This window comes from Clinocottus analis, unplaced genomic scaffold (assembly GCF_023055335.1).
Source record: "Clinocottus analis isolate CAN_PGR_092001 unplaced genomic scaffold, fCliAna1.0.p SCAF_22, whole genome shotgun sequence".
Classification (NCBI taxonomy): Eukaryota; Metazoa; Chordata; class Actinopteri; order Perciformes; family Cottidae; genus Clinocottus; species Clinocottus analis.
Window position 1 is genome coordinate 4,093,558 of NW_027175954.1, and position 21,418 is coordinate 4,114,975.

At 43.4% G+C, this 21,418-nt stretch overlaps 1 protein-coding gene across 1 annotated transcript in view; it reads left to right on the forward strand.

Annotated features, from left to right (window-relative positions):
* nr3c2 (nuclear receptor subfamily 3, group C, member 2) overlaps nucleotides 1–21,418 on the forward strand; it is a 67,165-nt gene that overhangs the window by 37,402 nt on the left and 8,345 nt on the right. The window contains exons 3-7 of the mRNA XM_068589346.1: nucleotides 674–801; nucleotides 8,471–8,587; nucleotides 11,664–11,996; nucleotides 13,623–13,767; nucleotides 17,752–17,882. Of these exons, the coding sequence (XP_068445447.1) occupies nucleotides 674–801; nucleotides 8,471–8,587; nucleotides 11,664–11,996; nucleotides 13,623–13,767; nucleotides 17,752–17,882 (854 nt within the window). The remainder of the gene's footprint in view (nucleotides 1–673; nucleotides 802–8,470; nucleotides 8,588–11,663; nucleotides 11,997–13,622; nucleotides 13,768–17,751; nucleotides 17,883–21,418) is intronic.

Sequence of the window (21,418 nt, forward strand, 5' to 3'; positions counted from 1 at the left end):
GAGTAGGAATGTAGTGTAAATCCTGCGCTTTAGTGGTCATGTCATTGTGGAAATCAGTCAGTAGTGAGAGCAGTACATTAGGCCAAAGTAAACAAAGCCTTCTTGCCGTTGTTGCTCCGAGTAAATAACGACAACATGACATACAACTTACAGTACAGCACACATCAATACCGAGTCTCAGCTTTGATCTTTGACCCTGAACCTGTTGCACAGTTGACACTATTACACAGTCAAATCTTTGCTCCATCACGGTTTGTATTATTTTTGGCCACCACTCAATAGAGTTTCCAGCGCCTTTCACTTTTTCCGCCAGAGGAGGGGACAAGTGTTTTGGATCCTACTTAAATTTGACATCCTGCTCTGTGTCTCTCTGCTTATTGAATTTAAATAATCTCCTCTATAATTCTGTCATTGGCGTCTCCGTAAGCCTGGTGAAGCTATAAATCAGTTGAGTGCAAAGCCCTCCTCCCTGGGTTGGCAGACATCTTTATGGTTAGCCACACGGTGCTGCTACTGTACAGTGGGTCGTAAAAGCACAGGAATGTTTCACAATGTGGACCAGGCAATAACACCGTGAGCAAGGGGACAGTCCGGCCCGGCTTTGCCGCTTGACTTTTGAAAAATCGGTGTTGATTCATGTCCGGTCTTAAAACTCTTGTCTGTGTCCTTTCAGCTCGCCGCTGAGACAACCGTCCTCGACGGCCAAAGTGTGCCTGGTTTGTGGAGACGAGGCTTCAGGATGCCACTACGGCGTCGTGACGTGCGGGAGCTGCAAAGTGTTCTTCAAAAGGGCCGTGGAAGGTACGTGTACGTCATTCACTCATGTTGAAACAAGATATCGCTGCGGAGCTTTTTCTAGTGCGACTGGGAGAACTTAACATGCTGCAACTTAAGAAAACACCCCAAACAAGGACATTAAAAAAAACACGTCAATGCGGGAAGAAAACACGAGTAAATTATGACACTCATTTGTAAGTTTGACAACATAGGCAGCACAAAGAAACACATACAGAAAACACAGGCAAAGGAAATCCTGCAATTTGCACACAATAGCAAGATTACATGTACATTTAAGTACGTCTGTGATGACTGATGATGATGAACACGCTCGTAAATAGTAGTAAAATCTAAAATGAAATGTGTTTTCTTCTGTTGCATTGAGTGCTCTCTTGGCCGCCATACCTTTCTCATACTGACCATTTAAAAAGAAGAAAACACATCTCTTACTTCATTGTTTACAGAAGACTGTCATGTGTTGTTTCAACTCTAATCCTGAAAACTAACAGTTGTATCACGATAAGAGGAAGAAGCTTCTGCTACCGTTATTCAGCAAGTTTCATTCATCCTTTAGATAATCACTTTTTTTCCTGAGCAGACATGTAGCAGCCTGTTCTTTCCATGTCGGCACCATCACTTTTGCAGAAGTTATTCCCAATAGTGCTGCTGGGTTTATTTGCTCGACACTGTTTTATGCAACAAACAACTGTTAAATCAAGGAAGACTTATTTCTTTTTTTCTAAAAGATCATTTAAATGACCAAAAACATTGTGGCACACTATATTTATAGACTGCGACCAAGTTGAGAGGCATGTCAACAACAAAAAAAAAGAAGAAAGATCATTCAGTAGGTGATTCTCCTGCATTGGCCCTTTATGTTATATTTAGCTGAGGGAAAATCACAAGCAGCCATAATGTGCTTTTCATTTCGTGCCGGAGGCGTTGGCCTCACTCATTAAAATGAGTGTTTGAATGCGAAATGCACTCTTACAGACCCGATGCAGGCGGGGAAAAAACAAGCAAACAAGCCTGCCAGCCAGCCATCGGGCCCTCTAGGTGTTTTTTGACCGTTAGAGGAATTGCACTTCTAGCCAATCAAATCATGCCCTAATTTGATGATATTTACACACTGTCGTTACGGAGACCTGAAACCAGATTATGTGTCAGGGGTTATCCAATCAGACATGCCATTGTTCTTGCTTCGAGCTTGGCCGGCACATAGCCGGCGGCAGAAGCTAAAGATGTGACTTTGTGTCAAGGTGTTAGTCAGGTGAGGCGCCGAAAAGCTCACATCTCGACTCGCTTTGCACATCAGCAGCCTCGATTTGTTTCGCGTATGAAGTTTAATTATACAGAGATCGACTCATTGATTATATGATGCCCCTTTAAATCTGATGTAACCTCTTTACATTATGGGCACCCGCTTGTTTTAAAGAGGTGGTTCCTCTCGATTCGGCACCGCCAAACCGCCGCAACTGTGCAAACCATCAAAGCGTAATGAGGGCAACCCACACCGCGGTGTGATGTCATCAAGGTTGCGTGCGACTTGGGCGCCCTTCCGATGTGCAAAGCGAGCTGTTACCTCACTTGACCCCTCCACAGCTGCTGCTGCTGCTGAGGTGTAAAGAGAGCTGCAAGGTGGAGGGAGGCAAAGGGTGAAAATAGTGAGAGAAGGATTTTGCAAAGTGAAGAGAGATAGAGGACAGTGAAACAGATACAGTGAGGGAGGGGGGGGGGGGGGGGTGGAGGAAGGACAAAGAAAAAGTCAGACGCAGACAGAGAGATAAAGAGAGGAGGAGCCGGGAGAGGGAGTAAGACACAGGGAGAGGGATGGAAAACGATGTGTCAGCAGTAAGCGCCGGAGAGGTGTAAGTTAGGACGTGAGAAGACGTTTCACTCCTCCCCTCTCCCAGTACTTCCTCCTCCTTTTCCTTCTCCTTTCTCTCAAAGTTAAAAACTTCGACTTGGCATGTGAGATGTGAAAGACGACTGCAGAAAGCGGGCATCTGTAGAAGGGGAATAATCCAGCCCATGCTTAATTTCCTTTGGCACCGCCTGCCTAGAGGGACAAAACTTTTCAGTCGGCTTTAGCTCATTAGACGACTAACTGGCTCACAGCCTTTTACTACAGCGCTAGTTAGCATTGCCGAGTCATCAACAAATTAGATGAAATCCCAGCGACTGTTCCCCCTCATCCAAGTCATTGTTCGGTGTTTACGTTACATCATCGGAGGTTGGCACAGTCGTTCTTTGACGGCTGTATTTTAGGTTTACATTTCGACCATCTGTTTGGAATATCTATCGGACACACGCGCCTTGCACTGTCCTCCTCGAGAGACAAAAATATTCATTCCACTTGTCACATCTACCAGAAGGCAAAGCCGACTGTGCACTATGAAGTCTATATGGTCCCCGGGAAATATGTGGAAACGCTCAATTATGTGCAGAGTTTTGACTGGGAGCGTTTCATAAAGCGCTCAATTCATTCTTCCAGCTTTCACATCCACTTATTTCATGAAAATAAAAAAAAATAAAAAAAACATTCATCCACCTGCTCGACTATTCACTGCAAGTCTTTCAACTTATCTGATACATTATGCCAGCTACTACACTCACACACTAAGTAAACAAACAAACAAAAGAAGAAGTAGTATAACTTTTATGAAGCTTACAAGTAGTGCAGTTGCATTGCTACTGTTGACTCAAGTGTCATATGCAAACACGCAGCCAATTTATAGGCTCCAGTGAAATAAATGGACTCCTCACTACAAACGTGCATCCGGCGCCTCGAGGTAATGCTTTCTGACATTAAACAACGGTTTGTAAATATGTGTTATTATCACTAATGAAATGTGGAAATAGCTGAATGCATTCATATGTGCTTCTCTCCTGCACCCGCTCCACTAAAGACTAGTTTGTTGATAGAAGACAGCTGCACTCAATAAATGGCTCCATGTGGAGCGCATTTGAAGAGTTGAACGCTCGCTTATTATTCACATGTCATCAGTGGCTTGGCATGTCTGCTCTGTGCAATAATACCAGGCGCTGCTTTTAGCTCACGAGCTGCTTTTCTTGTTGTTCACTTATTGAACTGAGAGGTTTACCGAGACGTTCGTCGACCTTGTTGCGGCCTCACTGTGTTCCGCAGTGTGACTGGGCCGCGGTTTCCAAGGCGCTGGTGTCAATCTAAAAACGTATTCCTCGGCACCGCCTCCGCGAGAGAGGTCATCCGAGGACACGTCTCTCGCGCTGTTTCTGCTCTGACTGGCAGCGCTGCCGTCCAATCGCATTTTTTTCAGCTCAAGCCGGGGGAATAAAAGGCCTCCCTCCCTATTCCCCCCTCCCCCTTACCCCACACACCCCCCTGTGCCGGAGTGAATGCTCCAGGTTGTGTGAGAGGCTCGTGAAACAACGGCTGGAGTGAAGCCATTTAGCAGCCCCGACTCCACAACACGTCTCACACCGGAGCTTCTTTGATCGGAAACTGCATTCAACATACAAACACAGGCGCATACTGACAATGCACACATGCATGCACACGCACGTCTTCATTAAGTAGTATAGGATACGGCATTAGGCAGAAATTAAATCTTCAAAGCTTACTGTAAATATGTGTGTGACCCACATTGCTAATAGGCATTTAGGTTGGAGAATGCATCCTGAGGAAGGGTCTCTCTAATGCAACCCAGATACATTTATTGTGTGTGTGTGTGTGTGTGTGTGTGTGTGTGTGTGTGTGTGTGTGTGTGTGTATTTGTTTTCACATCCTTTCTGCTTTAAAAATAGACACAACAAATATGCCAGTTGTTTTGTTTTTAATTCATTGATGAATTGTTTGGCCTGTAAAATATTAGAATAAAAATTAGAAAACAAATGATACTCACATTTTTTCTTAAGCTAAATTGGCTCCAATTGCTTATTTTGTCTGACTAAGAGTCCAAAACACACCAAAAAAAGCAGAGAAACGCGGCAAATTCTTAATTCTTTTTGTTTCTTATTGATAAATTATTTAACTTGCTGTTTCTTCTTCAAATGAATAATCTATTGACAAATTATTTTTGCTTTACCTCAGTCACAGGTAGGCTGCAGGTTTATTGAACACATGATGATATAACTCGCTCGCATGCACACACACTACTTCCTGTGTGCCCTGACCTTCAGTGGATGTAATCTGACCTCCATCTCCTCCTGCCCAAAATAATCCAGTCAGTGGGTTACACCTTTTGTGTTCAACCAAATGAGCAGTGCCAACCTGATGGCCTTCATCAGCTTTCTTCACTGATGCCTGGTGAGCTCAAGATGCAGTACTACAAGTGTTAGCCTCGTGTACCAAATACTATGCCGTAAGTACACTATAAATACACGAAGAAAGGCGGTACAGAGAAAAGGAAATGTTAACCCCATAGTCTGAAAACACTTTGCAAAAAGCACTTTATGCATAAGATACAGCCAAATGTGTTCTGAACCTGTAGCGGGAGAGACATGTTTTTAATTTGTACATATTAATTTCAGAGTGGCTTGACAAACAGTTGAAACAACGCTGGATGTGGGTGAGAGTGCTGTCAAACTCATTTTGGGTTAAAACTTTTATCATAAACACATGGACCAGGCTCCATATGCAATACTTGGATACATATTATAATACATATAAATGCATACATATACAATACATATAAATGCACTAGAAACCTCCAAATGCCATATTGAGGTCCAAATTATGACTCATTATGTAAAAATGCAGCAGATGGTGAAAATCTTTGTGAACTGGAAACGCACAGGACAACGCTCACGAGATATATATTGCAGATACGTATGGAAGTAAAGAGATTAGTAAACAAAATAACAGCTTCTATTACATTCTGTTTTAACTTCTGCACCCTCTTTTTTTTTTTTTCATAGCGCTCCAGACAAGGACATTTAATTGTGTACAGCCACATCCAACACAGCTGTTTGTGTGTCGTCCAAAGAACTGCAATAGCCGTGCTATTGCTGGGCAGTGATTCGCTCGCTGCTGGCCCAGCGGAAATACCAATTACACCTCTGAGAACCAGTTGTTGTTGTTGTTGTTTTTTTTTTGTTGTTTGGTATTTTTGTCGGCTACGTAATTTAGGTTGCAATCATAACCGATGAATGGCGATCACAGAATTGACCAAACGCTTTGTGAGTGGATTGTTGAATGGCAACAATATAATTTGACGTTTGGAGCGCATGCTTTAGTTATATGCCATCTGGTGACTGCGGAACCGGCTCGCAACTAAGAAATCTGCAGCCACTATAAATACTAAATATTAATGTGGGTCAGCTACTGTATCTGAGAGGCTATTTACACAACCGGGGGCCTGACCACTTGTGTCTAGTGGCTATTCATAAATGTCAGGTTAAAGGCTATATTTGAGCAAATCCTTAAGTCTGTCTGACTCCTGTTTGTACAGCAGATGCAGTGTCGCTGTGCCGTGGGCAGGAGGACTTTTTTTCTCATTTTATTTTTAGGATTACACTTGTTAAAGTGGGGTCCCCATAGGAAAGACTATTCCCTTTCAGGAGGATGTCCTCATAATTGAGGATGCTGAAGTTGACAGACAACAGAGACTACTCAGCGGGTTGTTGCCAGATTGTGAGATCATTAGCTAAAAGTAGACGTGAGTGGACTCCATTAAAAAACTCTTAGGGTTGCCATGTAATGGAGAATGCTGACAGAGTGTGCATTGTACCAGTAGACAGGAGTTTTGACAGCATCCAAGCTCATCCATTTCATGTATTATATGAAAATATCTCGATAGAATTTTTACTGTGAAAAAAATGAATTTCGGGCTGAGCATGTTGAAGTCGAAAAGACTTCATAAATGAACCATTTTAATAGGAGATGAAATTATTCCAACTTTTTTGATTTCATGAAAGGATTTCTTTTCTAAAAAAGTAGCATCTTGTTAGTAGCCCGCCGCGTGCCAGGTTGATAAGCAAATGCACATATTCAAAGGTAAACACGCTGTGCGGGGGCTTGCGAGTGCATGCACACACACCGCATAAATAAACAACTTTGCTCTCTTTTCAGATACACACAGTGGCGCGCGCGCGCACACACGGCTTTGGACTACGACTTTGCCTGTCTCATAAAGTGTATTTCACTCTAACAATTATTAACAAGATTCACGGGAATGAGCAAAACAGTTGACAGGAAGGCTCCAGAGTTTTTCAGAATTGCCAATTGGTCCGGCCCATCCAAGCGAGCGTGTGTGTGTGTGTGTGTGTGTGTGTGTGTGTGGGTGTGTGTGTGTGTGTGTGTGTGTGTGTGTGTGTGTGAATGTGCGTGTGTGCACAAGGGGGTGGGGTAGTGGATGGCTGCGTTGTGTTTCCTGTGTCGCAGTTTACTGTTTTTTAGAGCAAGAAAAATGGGCTTATGTAACGGTCATGTGATTTAGCCAGAAATAGTGGTGGGGCTACAGCTGCTGCCTCTCCTCCTGCAGCTCGGTTCCTTGGCTTTTGGCAGCAGCCAGACAGACACACTGTGCACTACTCCTGCTAGTTCAGAAAACAACTTCTGCTCAGTCCGACACACAAATACAAATACTGTACTGTAGATGCAACAAACGCGATGCACAGGATGTACATGTTTGAGCAAAATTGCATGTAAACAACGCACAAGCGTTCATGCCAGAAATCTCGGGTACTTCTGAAGAAACAAACGAACATGCAGGGGACACACAGATATACATTGACCTGCCAGTATGTGCATGCACACGGCCCTATACACCATCAGATATTAACACACAAGAATCCACACTGATAGAGATAAGCCATGTACTGGGGTCATTGGGGGTCACTACACCACACTATACCACTCCATCTGGGTTGTGTTGTGAAGTCCATGTGTGTATTTGTTTGTGAAGGCAGCTACAACATTCACACTTTTTTTTTTTTTTTCGAAATTGCCAAGTGGAGCAGCTTTGGCAGTGTGTGTGTATGGCCGTGCGTGTGTGTGTGTGTGTGTGTGTGTGTGTGTGTGTGTGTATACGAGTGAGCGAGTGAATGACTGTATGTGTGCACGAGCATGAGCCTGCCTGTGTGTGGGCGTATGGCGCTCTGAGGCTGGCGGACGTGTGGAAAAAGGGAGAAAAAAAAAAAGTGGGATGGAGTCGCAGAGAAGGAGAAGAGTGGAGGAGGAGAGGAGCTGTACAGTGAAGAACGAGTGAAGCGGAAGGAAGCGCTCTGAAATGGGAGATCATTGGGTTTAGCTAAGGGCTAGGCAGGAGGCAGGAGGGATTCTCGCCATGTTAGCATCACTGTCAGGAATAGTCTAGCTGCAGCCAGTGTCCTGAGTCCAGCAAATATTAATACCCTCATGCCATATACTGTAAAATACACCATTAGTCATGCGATCTCGAATGTGAGAGCGGAATAATCACAATCTTGATCATTTTCACAGTGAATGTCGTGAAATGTAGATCTCCGATATTGCCAGACATTCCACGGGTTTCTGTGTTGACCTACATTACAAAACAGCCTTTACAGTAGAATCAAACATGTACTTCTGTTCGGTTTAAATCACATTCACATATATGAGATTTCATATTACATAAGCTAGCTTTCTTTAACTTCCTCTTTATTGCTCTATTTTTTTTTAAAAAAAAGTCTTATCTTTGCTGTTCTATGTGGGTTCCCCATCGTTCTGATAATGTGTCCTGTCTTTCTCTAGGTCAGCACAACTACCTGTGTGCCGGGAGAAATGACTGTATCATTGACAAGATCCGGAGGAAAAACTGTCCTGCATGTCGTGTACGGAAGTGTCTCCAGGCCGGGATGAACCTCGGAGGTGAGGAGTCACACCCCGATTACAGATTTGTCCTGTCACGTGTCTCAGATGTGACATTTGAGTCATCCTTGCTCCGCTTATGAGAACTGATGGATATGAAAAAAAAGTAGGTCCGGCTGTCGTCACAGGAGGCCCAAGGATGCTGAGTCATAGGATGTTTGTGTTTATGTGTGTGCATATAGTAGCCTATGTCTGAGCACACTATGCATCTACAGAAGGTGTAGAGCTACAGTACTCCAGATGATGCCTGCTGACAAAGTCACAGTGTTGTATTATGAGGTGAGATGACACTGGAGTTGAGAGTGATTCAGAATAAAATTAATGAATTAATTGCCCCTGGCTTATTCCAATTCAGGGTCGGAGTGGCATATACAAGGCTAAAAGCATACTTGATAGGTTTTCAGTCCATTAGAGTAATTGAAATTACAAATGTTATGCTCCCCAAGGATGCTAAATTCAAATGAGAATGTGAATGTATAGAAATATGTAGGGCTGTCAAATTACTAAGTAAAATGAAGGTGGCCAAACAGGGAACATGCACACTACAGCTGCTGCTGTTACAGAGAGCAGCCGGAGTTAACTGCTTCAAGCTTGTTAGTGAATTATTTGTCTTCCAAATTAATCCAAAGAGAAATATTTGCAAATTGAAATGACGTGGAGCGATAGCAAGGAGGAGAGGAATTAATATATGCTTATGGAAAGGTCCTGAGACTTTAGACTCAGACGAGCTGTGCTGCTGTGCACGTTAATGTCCATGGAAGATTCCTTGATTTTGCATTGATAGAAATGACTGTGAAGTATTCTTTCATAATGATCATCACCTATCTTTATTCCCTCCCCCCTCCTCCTCACACACACACACACACACACACACACACACGCACACAAACACACTAAGTATTATCTTACCCTGAGGCATGTGATACAACAAAGTTGCACCATTTTTGTGTCACTAAATGTTGAGGGATTTTATCTCTTCAGATATGCAATGAGATGAAAGTGAGTAAGCAGTGAATATTGAATATCTTAATCCTAAATATTTCAGCACTTTTGAAAGATACTGTGAATTATCTAAAGTACTGTTCAGTACGAGGGTACTGGTTTATGAAAAGTGTGCAAATGCACAAGACATTTCCACTGTCATGTCAAATCAAGTTTAGTTAGCCCGATATCACATAAAAGATGAAAAGGGCTTTTACAGGTCCACAACAGCAACAGCTCCAAGCCCATCTGAGGCTCACTGTGGCTCGAGTCCTTTATGAACTTAGCAATGATTTAGTAAATGGAGACGGGAATACAGATCTCATGTCTTATTTTCACAAATAGGAGTTATTTTCTGATGAAGTGATGACGCTAATGAGCTTCACGTGTTGTTGTGCAGGATTCAACAGCAAGGAAAACCCAGGTGTTCTCAGAAAATAAACACATTCAATTAAGGATGCAACGTAATAAACAAGAGAGAACTGCCATTGTTAGTGCAGCATGACGTGTGTTTCGTCTGGGGCGGGATTCCTAAATCCGCTGTTAGATTGCTTCTTTTTTTTCTTTTCTCGCTTGGTTTAAGTGCTCATGATGAGAGCAAAAATGGCAGCGATGAGGTTACTCTTGTTTCCTTTTTTCTTCAAGGCCCGTGCCTCTGAATGCTACACATTTATCCTTGAAACGATCCGAATCTCTAATAGTACATCATAAAATATACAAATGAGCGCTGATTGGGAAAATAAATTCCAGAAAAGCCCTTTATGACCCATTTCAATGCACTGTGAAGGTGCGGGCATATATTTGTTATGGCAAATTGGATTTCCTTGTTTAATTTTCAGTCGATAAAACGACGACTGTTGGATGTATTATAGAGTCCACATCATCACTCTCCTGAAGCATGTCCGGTGTTCTTGCCGACAGCAGAGTGACAGTAACAGACTCACTCACAGGGGAATAGGAGCCTATGGTGGATGCCAGGAGGAAGGTGGCCTGGTGACATGCTATATGAGTAGCAGTGTTGAAGTGCTGTTTGGAGCAGTATACATGCAGCGACAGCGGAGCAGAACAGAGCAAAAGAGGAGCCACGACTAAATACATCTTCAAAAGACTGACACTGTCACTCAATCAGACATGTACAACTCAAACAATATATAAAATCGCTCCTCTAAAACATACACCAAGTACAGCACAAGGCAGTGACGGAAAACTATGAAATCCACATTAGATACCGAGTCTGACATTAGCTTTACAGCTGTAATAGCTGAGGTCCAGCCCCTGCAAGGTTAGCCTCTGACCATGAACCTTCAACCACTTGGTTGAAAAGGATTCATTCAAAGCCAAACAATGTGTCAATCATATACAGACGCGTCGACTTAGCAGCAGGTAATTATTAACTTAAGCATATTACAGGCACAAAAACATGACCTGGAGTAAATGCATCTCTTTCGTGAAATGTTATGGAGTGTTGAAAAGCAGCAGATGACCATGAGTCATGAATAAAAGCTCAAGGTTGCCAATGAGTGTTTGAGTAGCAGCGGAGTCAACTATTAAATGTAAGCTTGGCTGCGTCGATCGGATTTTGATATTAAGACAAGTTAAGAAACCTGCCAGATTCCCAAATGGTAAAGAATATAATTATGTCTGTGACACTGGCTCAAGATCAGTGTGTGGAAAGAAGTGAAAGTGATGTTCAGCTTCATGTTTGCTTTGAAGCCAATATTACGGGGAAGCTGAGAGGCTTTATTTTATGAATTGTGTGTTTTTTTATGTGTTCTTTGCATTCTAACAGATCTACCTAGCCTACCTGTGTATGAATGTATGAATAATGTATTCAGGGTTATGTGCCATCATGTGCACACCATTCAGAATCTCTTCCAGCAGACCTTTAACGTTGACATGAGAAGAAACAAATCCCATTAAATGAAATGCATAAAACATGTTGTTAATGCACACAGCAGGCACACATACCTCATATTATACCTATATTTGTTCTTTTTAATTATACCAGCATATGTCACATGGTAATTCGAACTTCAGATTGTGAACATAAGAAATGCCAACACCTTGTTAATGAGGGCTGTTGTGTTCCCCACAGCACGGAAGTCCAAGAAGTTAGGGAAGCTGAAGGGTGTCAGCGAGGACCTGCAGGGCTCGAAGGAAGGCCAGACAGCCACAGGTGGCGCTGGAGGCGGTTACTTGTCGTCGGAGAAGGAGCTGACCGCCAGCGCTGCCAATGCCCTGGTGCCCCATGTCACACCTTTTCTGCCGCCCTCCATCTGCAGTGTGTTGGAGCTGATTGAGCCTGAAGAAGTGTACTCTGGCTATGACAACACGCAGCCCGACACCACCGACCACCTGCTGTCCAGTCTCAACCGCCTGGCCGGAAAGCAGATGGTACGCATGGTGAAGTGGGCCAAAGTACTTCCAGGTTAGTGACCAGCTGAGCGTTGGGCCCAATTGCAGCACGAGAGTTTTGTACGCCATGATGAGAAAGTAGTTAAAGAAAATGCATGCAAGGGAAATAAGATGTGTGAGTTACATTTTTATCAAAGTTGTGTTTTGTTTATTGGATTTAAATTCATTTTATTAAAATAGCTGGGAAATGCCACACGTTGTATATGTTTAGCGCAATACAATGTATTTTACCGGATGCATTTCATGCATGTTTTATGTTATTTCATAATTACTTTAATTAAAAATGTTGTCAGTTTTATTTGTGGATCAGTCAAAGAAAATGAAAGGGATAAAAGCGTCAGTCTGATAAATCAAGGCAACTGTTATTGTGGACCAGGCTTCCATGACGATAACTCGCCTGTATCTTTTGATCTCTACATTTTGAGAATGCAACACTCTCAGTTTTGTCATGACACCGAATTTAATTTTTTAATATTAGGTCAGGAAATGATCCTGTAAAGCTTCAACAAGATTAAGAAGGGAATCCAATTTAACCATTAAAACAAATCAAGATTAAGATTTCCAAACAGAACTCATTTACATTATCGTTATCAGATGTTATGTTGAACAGAAGATCTGATGTCTCTCTCGCTCTCTCATTCATTTTTACCTCTAAACTACAGCACTAGAATCAAAAAAAAAACCCCACAACAAGTTCCCCCTAAAATGCCAGTCAGTGGGAGAAATTGAAAGATGCCTCACAGGTAGCTCTTTGAGGCTTTTTAATTTGCTGTATTGCAAATATTTGATACCTCCACGGTGTCTGCTTGCCATATCCGGGTGTATAAATAGAAGGGGAGCCAGACACAAGGGTCAAAATGAGTACCTTCGACTTTCAGATATGCCACCGCCTGCATTCAGCTAACATTTGGATAAGGAGGTCCAACACACAGTGCAACATGGAACAATACTGTCAGTACGACCCGGATATTTGCAGGGAAGTCAGACTTGTTTGTCAATGGGAGCAACATTGCTAGCACATCCTTTTGTGATTGGAACCTTTTAAAGTTGCCTGGAAAATACTAAATTACGGACATCAAAATCTACTATTTTGATTCTAAACCAACACATTGTCAAGCCGGGCATTTAATATCCCTTTTCTAAAAAAATATATATATTTATATATGTATTTAAAATCATCCTATGTTGCAGATGTACATGCATATTGACTAAAATAGTCCCTCAGCCTTGAAGTCACTTGTGTGTCCTCGGTTTGCCTGCGTTTTGCATGAGGAGGAGTTTCTTGCCAGAGTTTGATTGAGAGTTTGGCAAGTTTTCTATCTGACTCTATTTTTGGAGCTCCATAGACAACACGCCAATATCTGCAGGCCTTGTGGGATTAGCATAAAACAAGAATGGGTGAATACTTCCTCCGTGCTCATCGTGTCGAAACAACTATTGCCACAAAAAAAATCTCACCGTAGCAAAGATGCACGCTTCGTAATGCACGCGAACAGACACACAGGTACACACGCGTGCGGCTAAATAAATGTCCTTTTTAGGCGGCGCTTAAGTCAAAATGCTTTGAATCAACGCGCGAGTGTTATCAGCTTGCTGTTTTCTCACCAGCTTCGCCCGTGTCTGCTTTTGTGTGTGTCAGGTTTCCGGGGCCTGCCCATTGAGGACCAAATCACCCTGATCCAGTACTCATGGATGTGTCTGTCCTCCTTTTGCCTCAGCTGGCGCTCCTACAAACACACCAACGGACAGATGCTCTACTTTGCCCCCGACCTCGTCTTTAACGAGTAGGTCCATGCTTTCATGTCTGCTGTGTCCCACACACATCGTGATGCTATTAAAGTGTTCCAGTCCTGACATTTGGCAGTTGTCCAGATGTTAAATATTTTATGTCACACACTTTTGATGTTATTTTCAGAATGTAACAAAGAGAAGGGGCACTAAGGGACACTATTTAGCATGTCTGTGAATATATATATGTATATGTATATATATATATATTATACATTTGATGTTGTCTGATGTCCCGCGGGATCCTCAACACACAAACATACAGATGTGAGAAAGAACCATTTGTTTTTCAGGATGGCTAATTAGCCGATACGGTAATTGGTTGAACAGTTGGGCTTTCTCTTAGTGTTTAGTAGTCTCTGCTTTTTTTAGCTGCTCACCAGATGCAAATTTATGCATCAACATACATTTTGCAAATGGAATTTGGAGAGTACGGCGTGTATTTTCCTGCCGTGTTATTTTGAGCTTACCATTTACATACCTAAAAACTATTCAGAGGGACAAAATGAGTTTTTGTGGTGAGGACGTTGTTGTTCGGAAGTCCCGGTGTGCTTAAAAACAAGGTCATTTTTTTTGCACCTGTTTTCTGGCACTTCCTGGGGAAATACCGTCTGTACATTTTGATAGTTCTTTAAATGCAGTATAGGCACGGCCGATCAAAGCAAAGCAAGTGCACTCAATGGCCCACTTGATCTGTGTTAATATGTTGGAACAGGAGAGCAAGTGGAAAAGAAGTGTGTGTGGGCCCTTACCCGTTGGAGCTGTGGCGCATGGCCACTGATGAATTGAACGTTGTAGAATTAATCAAAAATGAGAATGGAAGCCTCTGTAGGCAGACTGCTGTAGAGGAGCGGGTTCAGCCAGGGGCAGGTTTAAAAGCTCCAACTAATAGCTTGTGTAAGTCAATGTCAGTAGGTCAGTTTGTCCCAAATAAACAAATAAATAAACTGCCATTGTGCAACACGGCTTCAGACTCTGTGAGGCTGTGTTGTATCACTGGGAGCTTAGTACAGTTGGTAAAGCATGAGAACGCCACACCAGAGATCATCTGATCCTCTAATCAATGTTGTGCCAAGTGGATCACAGTTCTTTGAGAATTATGTGTTTGCTTCCGCGAGATGACAACAGCTTTTGGAGAAAATCCAATTTTCTGGCAGAGACTTTACAGTTTGTGTCATTTGGCAAGTGCAGTTTGGAATAAGTTCTAACAGAGGAAGATATGTGAAATACACATGCATTTATCTGACAGATTAATATGTATGCTTTGCAGAGAAGTTAAGATGTCTTCTTTCTTTTTTCTTTTTACTCTGTATCCTGCCATTGCTGCATGTGATGCTTTTAAAGCATGCCTGTCCTTTTTGACGGATGGACCCGGTACTCTGCCTGACAGAGGAGAGGAGATGTCGAGTGGTCTGGGTGTCACTGCTTTCTGTCTGCTCTGTGTCGTTTCAGGCCTGCTCTCAGGCTGAGGTGTGTCGCTTGCATGTTGTTAACATTAAGACGTCTATCCGTCGTTGATAATGCTGTTAAAAATGCACACAAAACGGAGTCCTCTGAGCCTTCAGGGGGTTGGAGAGCGTACACTTGTTTCCATAGCTACTTAGTGCTTATTGACCCAGGGCATGAAGGCATTTATTGAATAGACTGTCCGCTCACTCAGCTCCGAGAGTGGAATCTGTCACTGATTGAGCGTAAATACTGCAAAGACAGATGTGCATTTTACACTCAAGACAAAGCAAGCCCTCATTCGCTCTTTCATGTGCAAAGCGATACACGCGGCTATCTTCTTAAAAGTTTTAGGTCCCCACTCATGATTGAATGAATGTGCGATTTGAGTAACGGCAGAAAGGAAATGCAACTCATGGCAGTAAGTTCTACAGCACACAGACACAATACAGAACAAATAAGACACTGCATCCTTTGTTTGGGCCTTTTTCTCCTCGTCTGAACACTGTTGGTTGTATGTGCAGAGAGCAGTGGCCAGTCAAATCCTTTCATTTGAATCTATATGTTCAAAGCAGTTTGCAACTTCTCTGTAACACGTCGACATCCTGATCCACCAGTGTGAAAAATCCACTCTTTTTTCGTGTGTTTGCAGATAATTTGCACGTTGAACAGCTAACATTTCAGCAGCAAGTATAAATGTCAGTCAACTCACGTTCAGTCTCGTCCTTATTTGTCAATACCACTGCTAACAAAACACTGTCCTTGGCTTGAAAACTGCAGTCATCGGTGCAAGATGATTTATTTGGTGTCACTGTTCCCGTACCAGCTCAACTGTCAATCAAACACACTCGCGGGGCCCACCCATTCAGACAGCTGAAGGCTGGAGTAGCGTTTCTGACGTGCCTCACCTTTCTCTGTAGAAAATAAAAATGAACAATACAATGTTGTTGCCACGCTATATGACTGTAAAGGTGCCGGGTGTGAGTAATTGTGATTTCACGTTCAGACTTTGAAGTGTTTGGTTTGTCCATACTTTTCGGAACAAACTAAATGTTTCTGGCTTCCTCCAGCCAAAGGTGAAACGTTCCTTCCTCCTCGGCTTTGTGCTCCTTTCTGAATCTCTTACCATAGAAACAGAGAAAGAGAGAGTGAGTTTTCGAGAGAGAAAAACAGAGTGAGAGCCAGACAGAGAGATACAAAGAAAGGGAGAAGGTGGGAAGGAGAGATTTCCGGCAGTTTTTTTTTTTTTCTTTCCTCCCCAAAACCAGCAGCTCATTTTGGGCAGTGATTCAGCAAAATTGATTTCAGGAAGAGAGCGCGAGAGAGAGAGAGAGAGAGAGTGTGAGAGGGAGAGTGTGTGTGTGAGAGAGAGAGAGAGAGTGAGTAAGAGAGAGAGAGAGAGAGATGTGTGGGGACTTTAGAAACTCCAGCCCAAAGTTGTTTAAAATGATGTTATGCTGCACTTTGCAAAACCGCTCACATCCACAGTGCTGCTCAGCAGGGAAACGGGTCCGCTCCTCACCCAGACGTTGTCACAGTTTATCAGTTATTTAGGCGGGCCGACAGACGCGGCTGTACAGTAAATACTGTAAAATCTGTCTCGTGCTTTACTTTGAATATGCAGCACACCTTTCCAATTGGCAGCGTCTGGTCCCCTCCAAAGAATGTTTAGTCTAGTTGTTATCAGAGCGAAGTCTCCACCCTCACTGCCTATGTAATGATGCGGTGATTTCGGTGGACTGTGGGAAAACTCCAACCTCTTTCAAGTCGAGCCACACACCACTTGTGTTTAATTGCTGTCGTACCGATGTGACGGTGATTTATAGGGGAGAGAAGTGGCATCCGAAGCCAGAGATTCCTCTGAATCTGTGGCGTCTGCACAGCAGATTTCTGATCGGCGTGCGCTATATCCCCGATTATGTTTCTTCCCGGTTTTTGTGGAGTCTGTGACGTAAACGAGATTACTTTGCTGATAAAATGTGGGCGATAGAGAGAGAGAGAGAGAGAGAGAGAGAGATAGAGGCGTAGTGAGAAACTGTCAAGAACGACAAGCATGCGCTATTGCAGAGCACGTTTAATGACGCTTTTTCTACATCAATGCACGGAAACCTGTTGAGTGCTACTGTACATCTCTGTGGAGTTAACATATGTTCGTGTGCGTGCCATTTTATTTCAACACGAAGGTGCTGAAAAAAGACACATCCTCCTGAAGTATGTTTCTTTGCTGGATGGGGTTAGATACGCGGTCTCAGGCTGCCTCGGCTTGAGGAAAGTGCTGCATCTGTGCTGTGGTACTGTATGCAGAGCTCTGCAATCTGGGGGGGATTTGGTATTCTGCTCTTGGCCCAGACTTGCAGGATCCTCCTCTGCACTGGGTGGAAATATAGTTTCACTGGGCTCAAGTAAGTTACATAAAATTATGACATCCAAACAGACTGAGGGTGGATTGTCCTGAAATGCTACTTATTGTGAAGCTAAAATAAATGTTTTTTGTTGCTCCATTCCCCTCCTTCCTCCTCCCTCTCTTTCTCCAGGGACCGCATGCAGCAGTCGGCCATGTACGACCTGTGCCTGGGCATGAGGCAGGTGAGCCAGGAGTTTCTACGACTGCAGCTGAGCTACGATGAGTTCCTCTCCATGAAAGTCCTTCTGCTTCTCAGCACAGGTAGGCAGTAAGCTACAGGCCCCCGTTTATTGTTTATTCATTATATGTTATTTATTTAATTTCCCCCGCAAGCACAAACGACTTACTGCATAATGAAATGTCATCTGGAAATAATTGTATATATATATAATTCAAAAAAACGTTATGTTGTCAACATTAATTCCTCGCAATAATGAATTGAAATGTCACATTATCCATAACTCCAACTGACTCACAAACATAACATGAACGCTGTCGATGTAATACACTTGAATTCCCTGCCTATGAGGTGTGCAGACTCAACGCGAATAGAGACTGCTCTTTAACTCCACTTTAAACCTTTTTGTCTGATAACAACTACCACATGTCAGGCCGATGACTGAACTGTAGAGTCCCAGTAACCATGCAGACGTCGCTATTTTTAAGTATAGCTTCTCGACGTTAAACGGAGGACGCTCCTTTCTTTTCCGATGCTGCACTCAAAGTCAACGCCACGGCACTTTCGCCTAATTTGAAAGTACAAGCTCCCTATGAGAACGTGTCCCATGAATCGGTGATGCTCTGTGTACCGTGACTCAAACCGCTGTGGCGGTGCAGGCTGGATTCACCAGAATCAACGGATGTTTCAAGGCCTCTGATCATCTGTATATTGTGAGCGGGAGCGGTGTTTTTCTCCACCTTCACACAGGCGGAGGTGCGACGCCGGTAACGGCCGGAGCCGCTCAACGTCACTCTCATTCCTCAAGCACAGGAAGCGTATTGATACGGTTTCTCGTGTTCTGCCTCATCCACCGCACACCTCTGCACTGCTTTGGCAATGTTCGTGTACGTTCCTGGCACAATTGTGCCGTTTTAAAGTCTGCTAGATTATCATTCCTGGTAATCCGTTAACATGCATGAGAAGCGTGGAAATAGACTGGATGCTGCATGCACCTGTTTGTGGAGCAGAACACGTTATATGCAAATAGAGAAACGGGGCAGCGGCTTTTTAAAAACATTTTTTTACATTCTCTGAGCGAAAGCTACTTTGTTTTATATTGTTTTAATTGGCCACGGATAAAGAGAATGTCTATCACTCACTAAAGAGGGTCTAACCGTGTTGCCAAACGGCACTCACAGGCACTGCAGCTTCACAGAGAGGATGTGTTGGACCCCAAAGCTCAGTTGGAAACTAAAAAGCACTCTTCTTTCCACCCTGTGAGCTGCTGCCTTCAGTTCAATAGTAACAGTTAAAGGTTCTGTGACGGCAGCTGTGTCATAACTTCACCGCCCACACCCACTCGCAGCTATAGAAAAAAAAAAAACTACATGCAAGACCTGATTTAATTTTCAGTTACTGAGGCGTCTAAAAGTGCAACGTGAATTCTGGACTCAGCCATGTGAAACTAAACTTCATCCCAGCGTCATAAGTTCTTCAATTTTACATTTGGGCCAATTAGGTTACGCCGTAATCCTAAATGAGTTCTAATGAGTGCGACCACAGAAGGAGTTTATCGTTCTATTGGCATTACAATCAATTAAAAGGTCAAAACGGCTTACACAATGTCACGGACATGTCAGTGGCTTTGAACTAATCATGTTTGATTGATGAGACAAATGTAATCCTATCTGTTCAAAGGTAATTATTTCATTTTTTTATGTTATGGTTATCAGATGACTTTTAGATCAAATGTGAAGCCCAGACAATGTAACACATCCCACATTTTTGTAGTACAGTCAGACTTTAAATGCAGAGTTTCAGTTTTAAGCCTAAATGCTGCAAATAAAGGGTATTATTATTTGGATGATGAGTGCGTAGTGTAAAATATAGCTTTTTGTGAAGTACTTCCAGTTGTACACATTCTGTCAGTGGATAGCTAAACACACAACCTCCACCTGACCTCTGGTGTAAGGTGACTCTGGCTTCACAGTACAGAGGTGGAGTGAACACAGACATAAACTCAGTGTTGTTGAGTCATGTGGAAGCAGGGGAGCTCCAGCTGGACTTCAGCTAGTGGATGTTGGAAGAGATGGGGAAGAGAGAGAGAGAGAGAGAGAGGGGAAACCAGGAGGGAAAAGGAAGATTTAAAGAGTGAAATCAGACAAATGTTGACAGGGAGAGCTTGTGTTGGTGAGAAAGAAACAGGTGCATAGCTATAGGGAGAAAGAAACAGAATATAAAGGGGCAGGGGAGTTGGCAGAGCTGGTCCTTCTGTTGCCATGGCCTCCCTCTCCTCTTCTCGCTGGTTCTCTGGAGATTTTCCAGAGAGTCCTGCTGTACTTAATAAAGGCCAGTCGAGCGCCAGGCAGCTCTCCAAGACCTGCTATTTTTCTTTACATCCTTTAAACCCAAGGCTGGAATTTTGAAGGCGAGGGGTGTAGATAAAAGAAACCGGCATACGGCATTGAAACAGGGAATTTCAACCTGCCCTGGTTTATTGGATAAAGTCAAAATACAGCGGGGGAAATACCAGGGACGGGAAGAAAATAATCACTCAGCAGTTTTAATGTGCAGCGGAGAAATGTCTGTACGTGTGAGCAACTGCACTCCAATGTATGGGGGCTCGACAAAGATTCCAGCAAAAGCACTTACGGCGACCCGTGTCTGGATTTTCCAAGGCGCCGCAGGAAGCTCCCCTCGTTCCAGTCATTCCGAGGTAATGCTAGGACCTCGTGGAAGGAGTAGCGGCGACAATATTTACAGAAGAGTTGTCAGAACTTGTCAGCTGAGCAAGTACTACCGACTCAATGAGTGTGTGTGTGTGTGTGTGTGTGTGTGAGCCTTTGGGCTGGTTTCAAAAATGTTGTGTTAAATAGAGAGAGCGAAAGAGGGAATGCGAGAAGGAGAGAGAAGGATGAAGAGAAAAGAGAGAAGGGCTGTTATTCCTCTCTGACCTTGGCTAAGGTTTCATTGAGCCTGTGGTGTCTCATGACCCTGTTTGGATTTGGAACAGGAGCAGCGGCCTGCTCAAGCCAGTTACGCTCCTCACCTCCGCGCAGACAGAGTACTGCTGGATTATCTCGATCGTTCTCTTACCAAACGGCCTCGTTCCAGGCGGGGCGAGTGTACAGTATGTTAAACCGAGGCGATGGGTTCATGTGGTGTGACACGTATTACAGTTAGTCACTCAACAGCCGGATTGTTTTGAAATACTGTAATCATTTTGTAACCCTAGCAGTCATCACTCCCCTGTGTGGTTGTTCCTGTTCGTTACTGTAGTCATGCGCAGAGATAATTGTAGAATTAAATCTCAACCGAGAGCCACCCTGTCAGTTTGGTATGCGCCAGCAACCCAGAGCAGGGAGCTGCACGACCTTGAATGACATTGCTAATGGCATCCCCTAACTGCATGAGTTATGTTCACCTCTTTATGTTGCGTGCATTAGTCGAAGAGCTTTTGGTATAGCTGCATAAAATATGGCCGGCTCGAGAAGAAAGAAAAAAAGCTCTGTACCTGCAGCGAACATCCATTTGACACCGATCACGTTGGTATGAATGCCCTATTTTGTGGCCGGTCATAGCAACGCCCTTTAATGGCAGGTCAGTGTCTAATCAGGGCGTATGTGGGTCAGTGGGA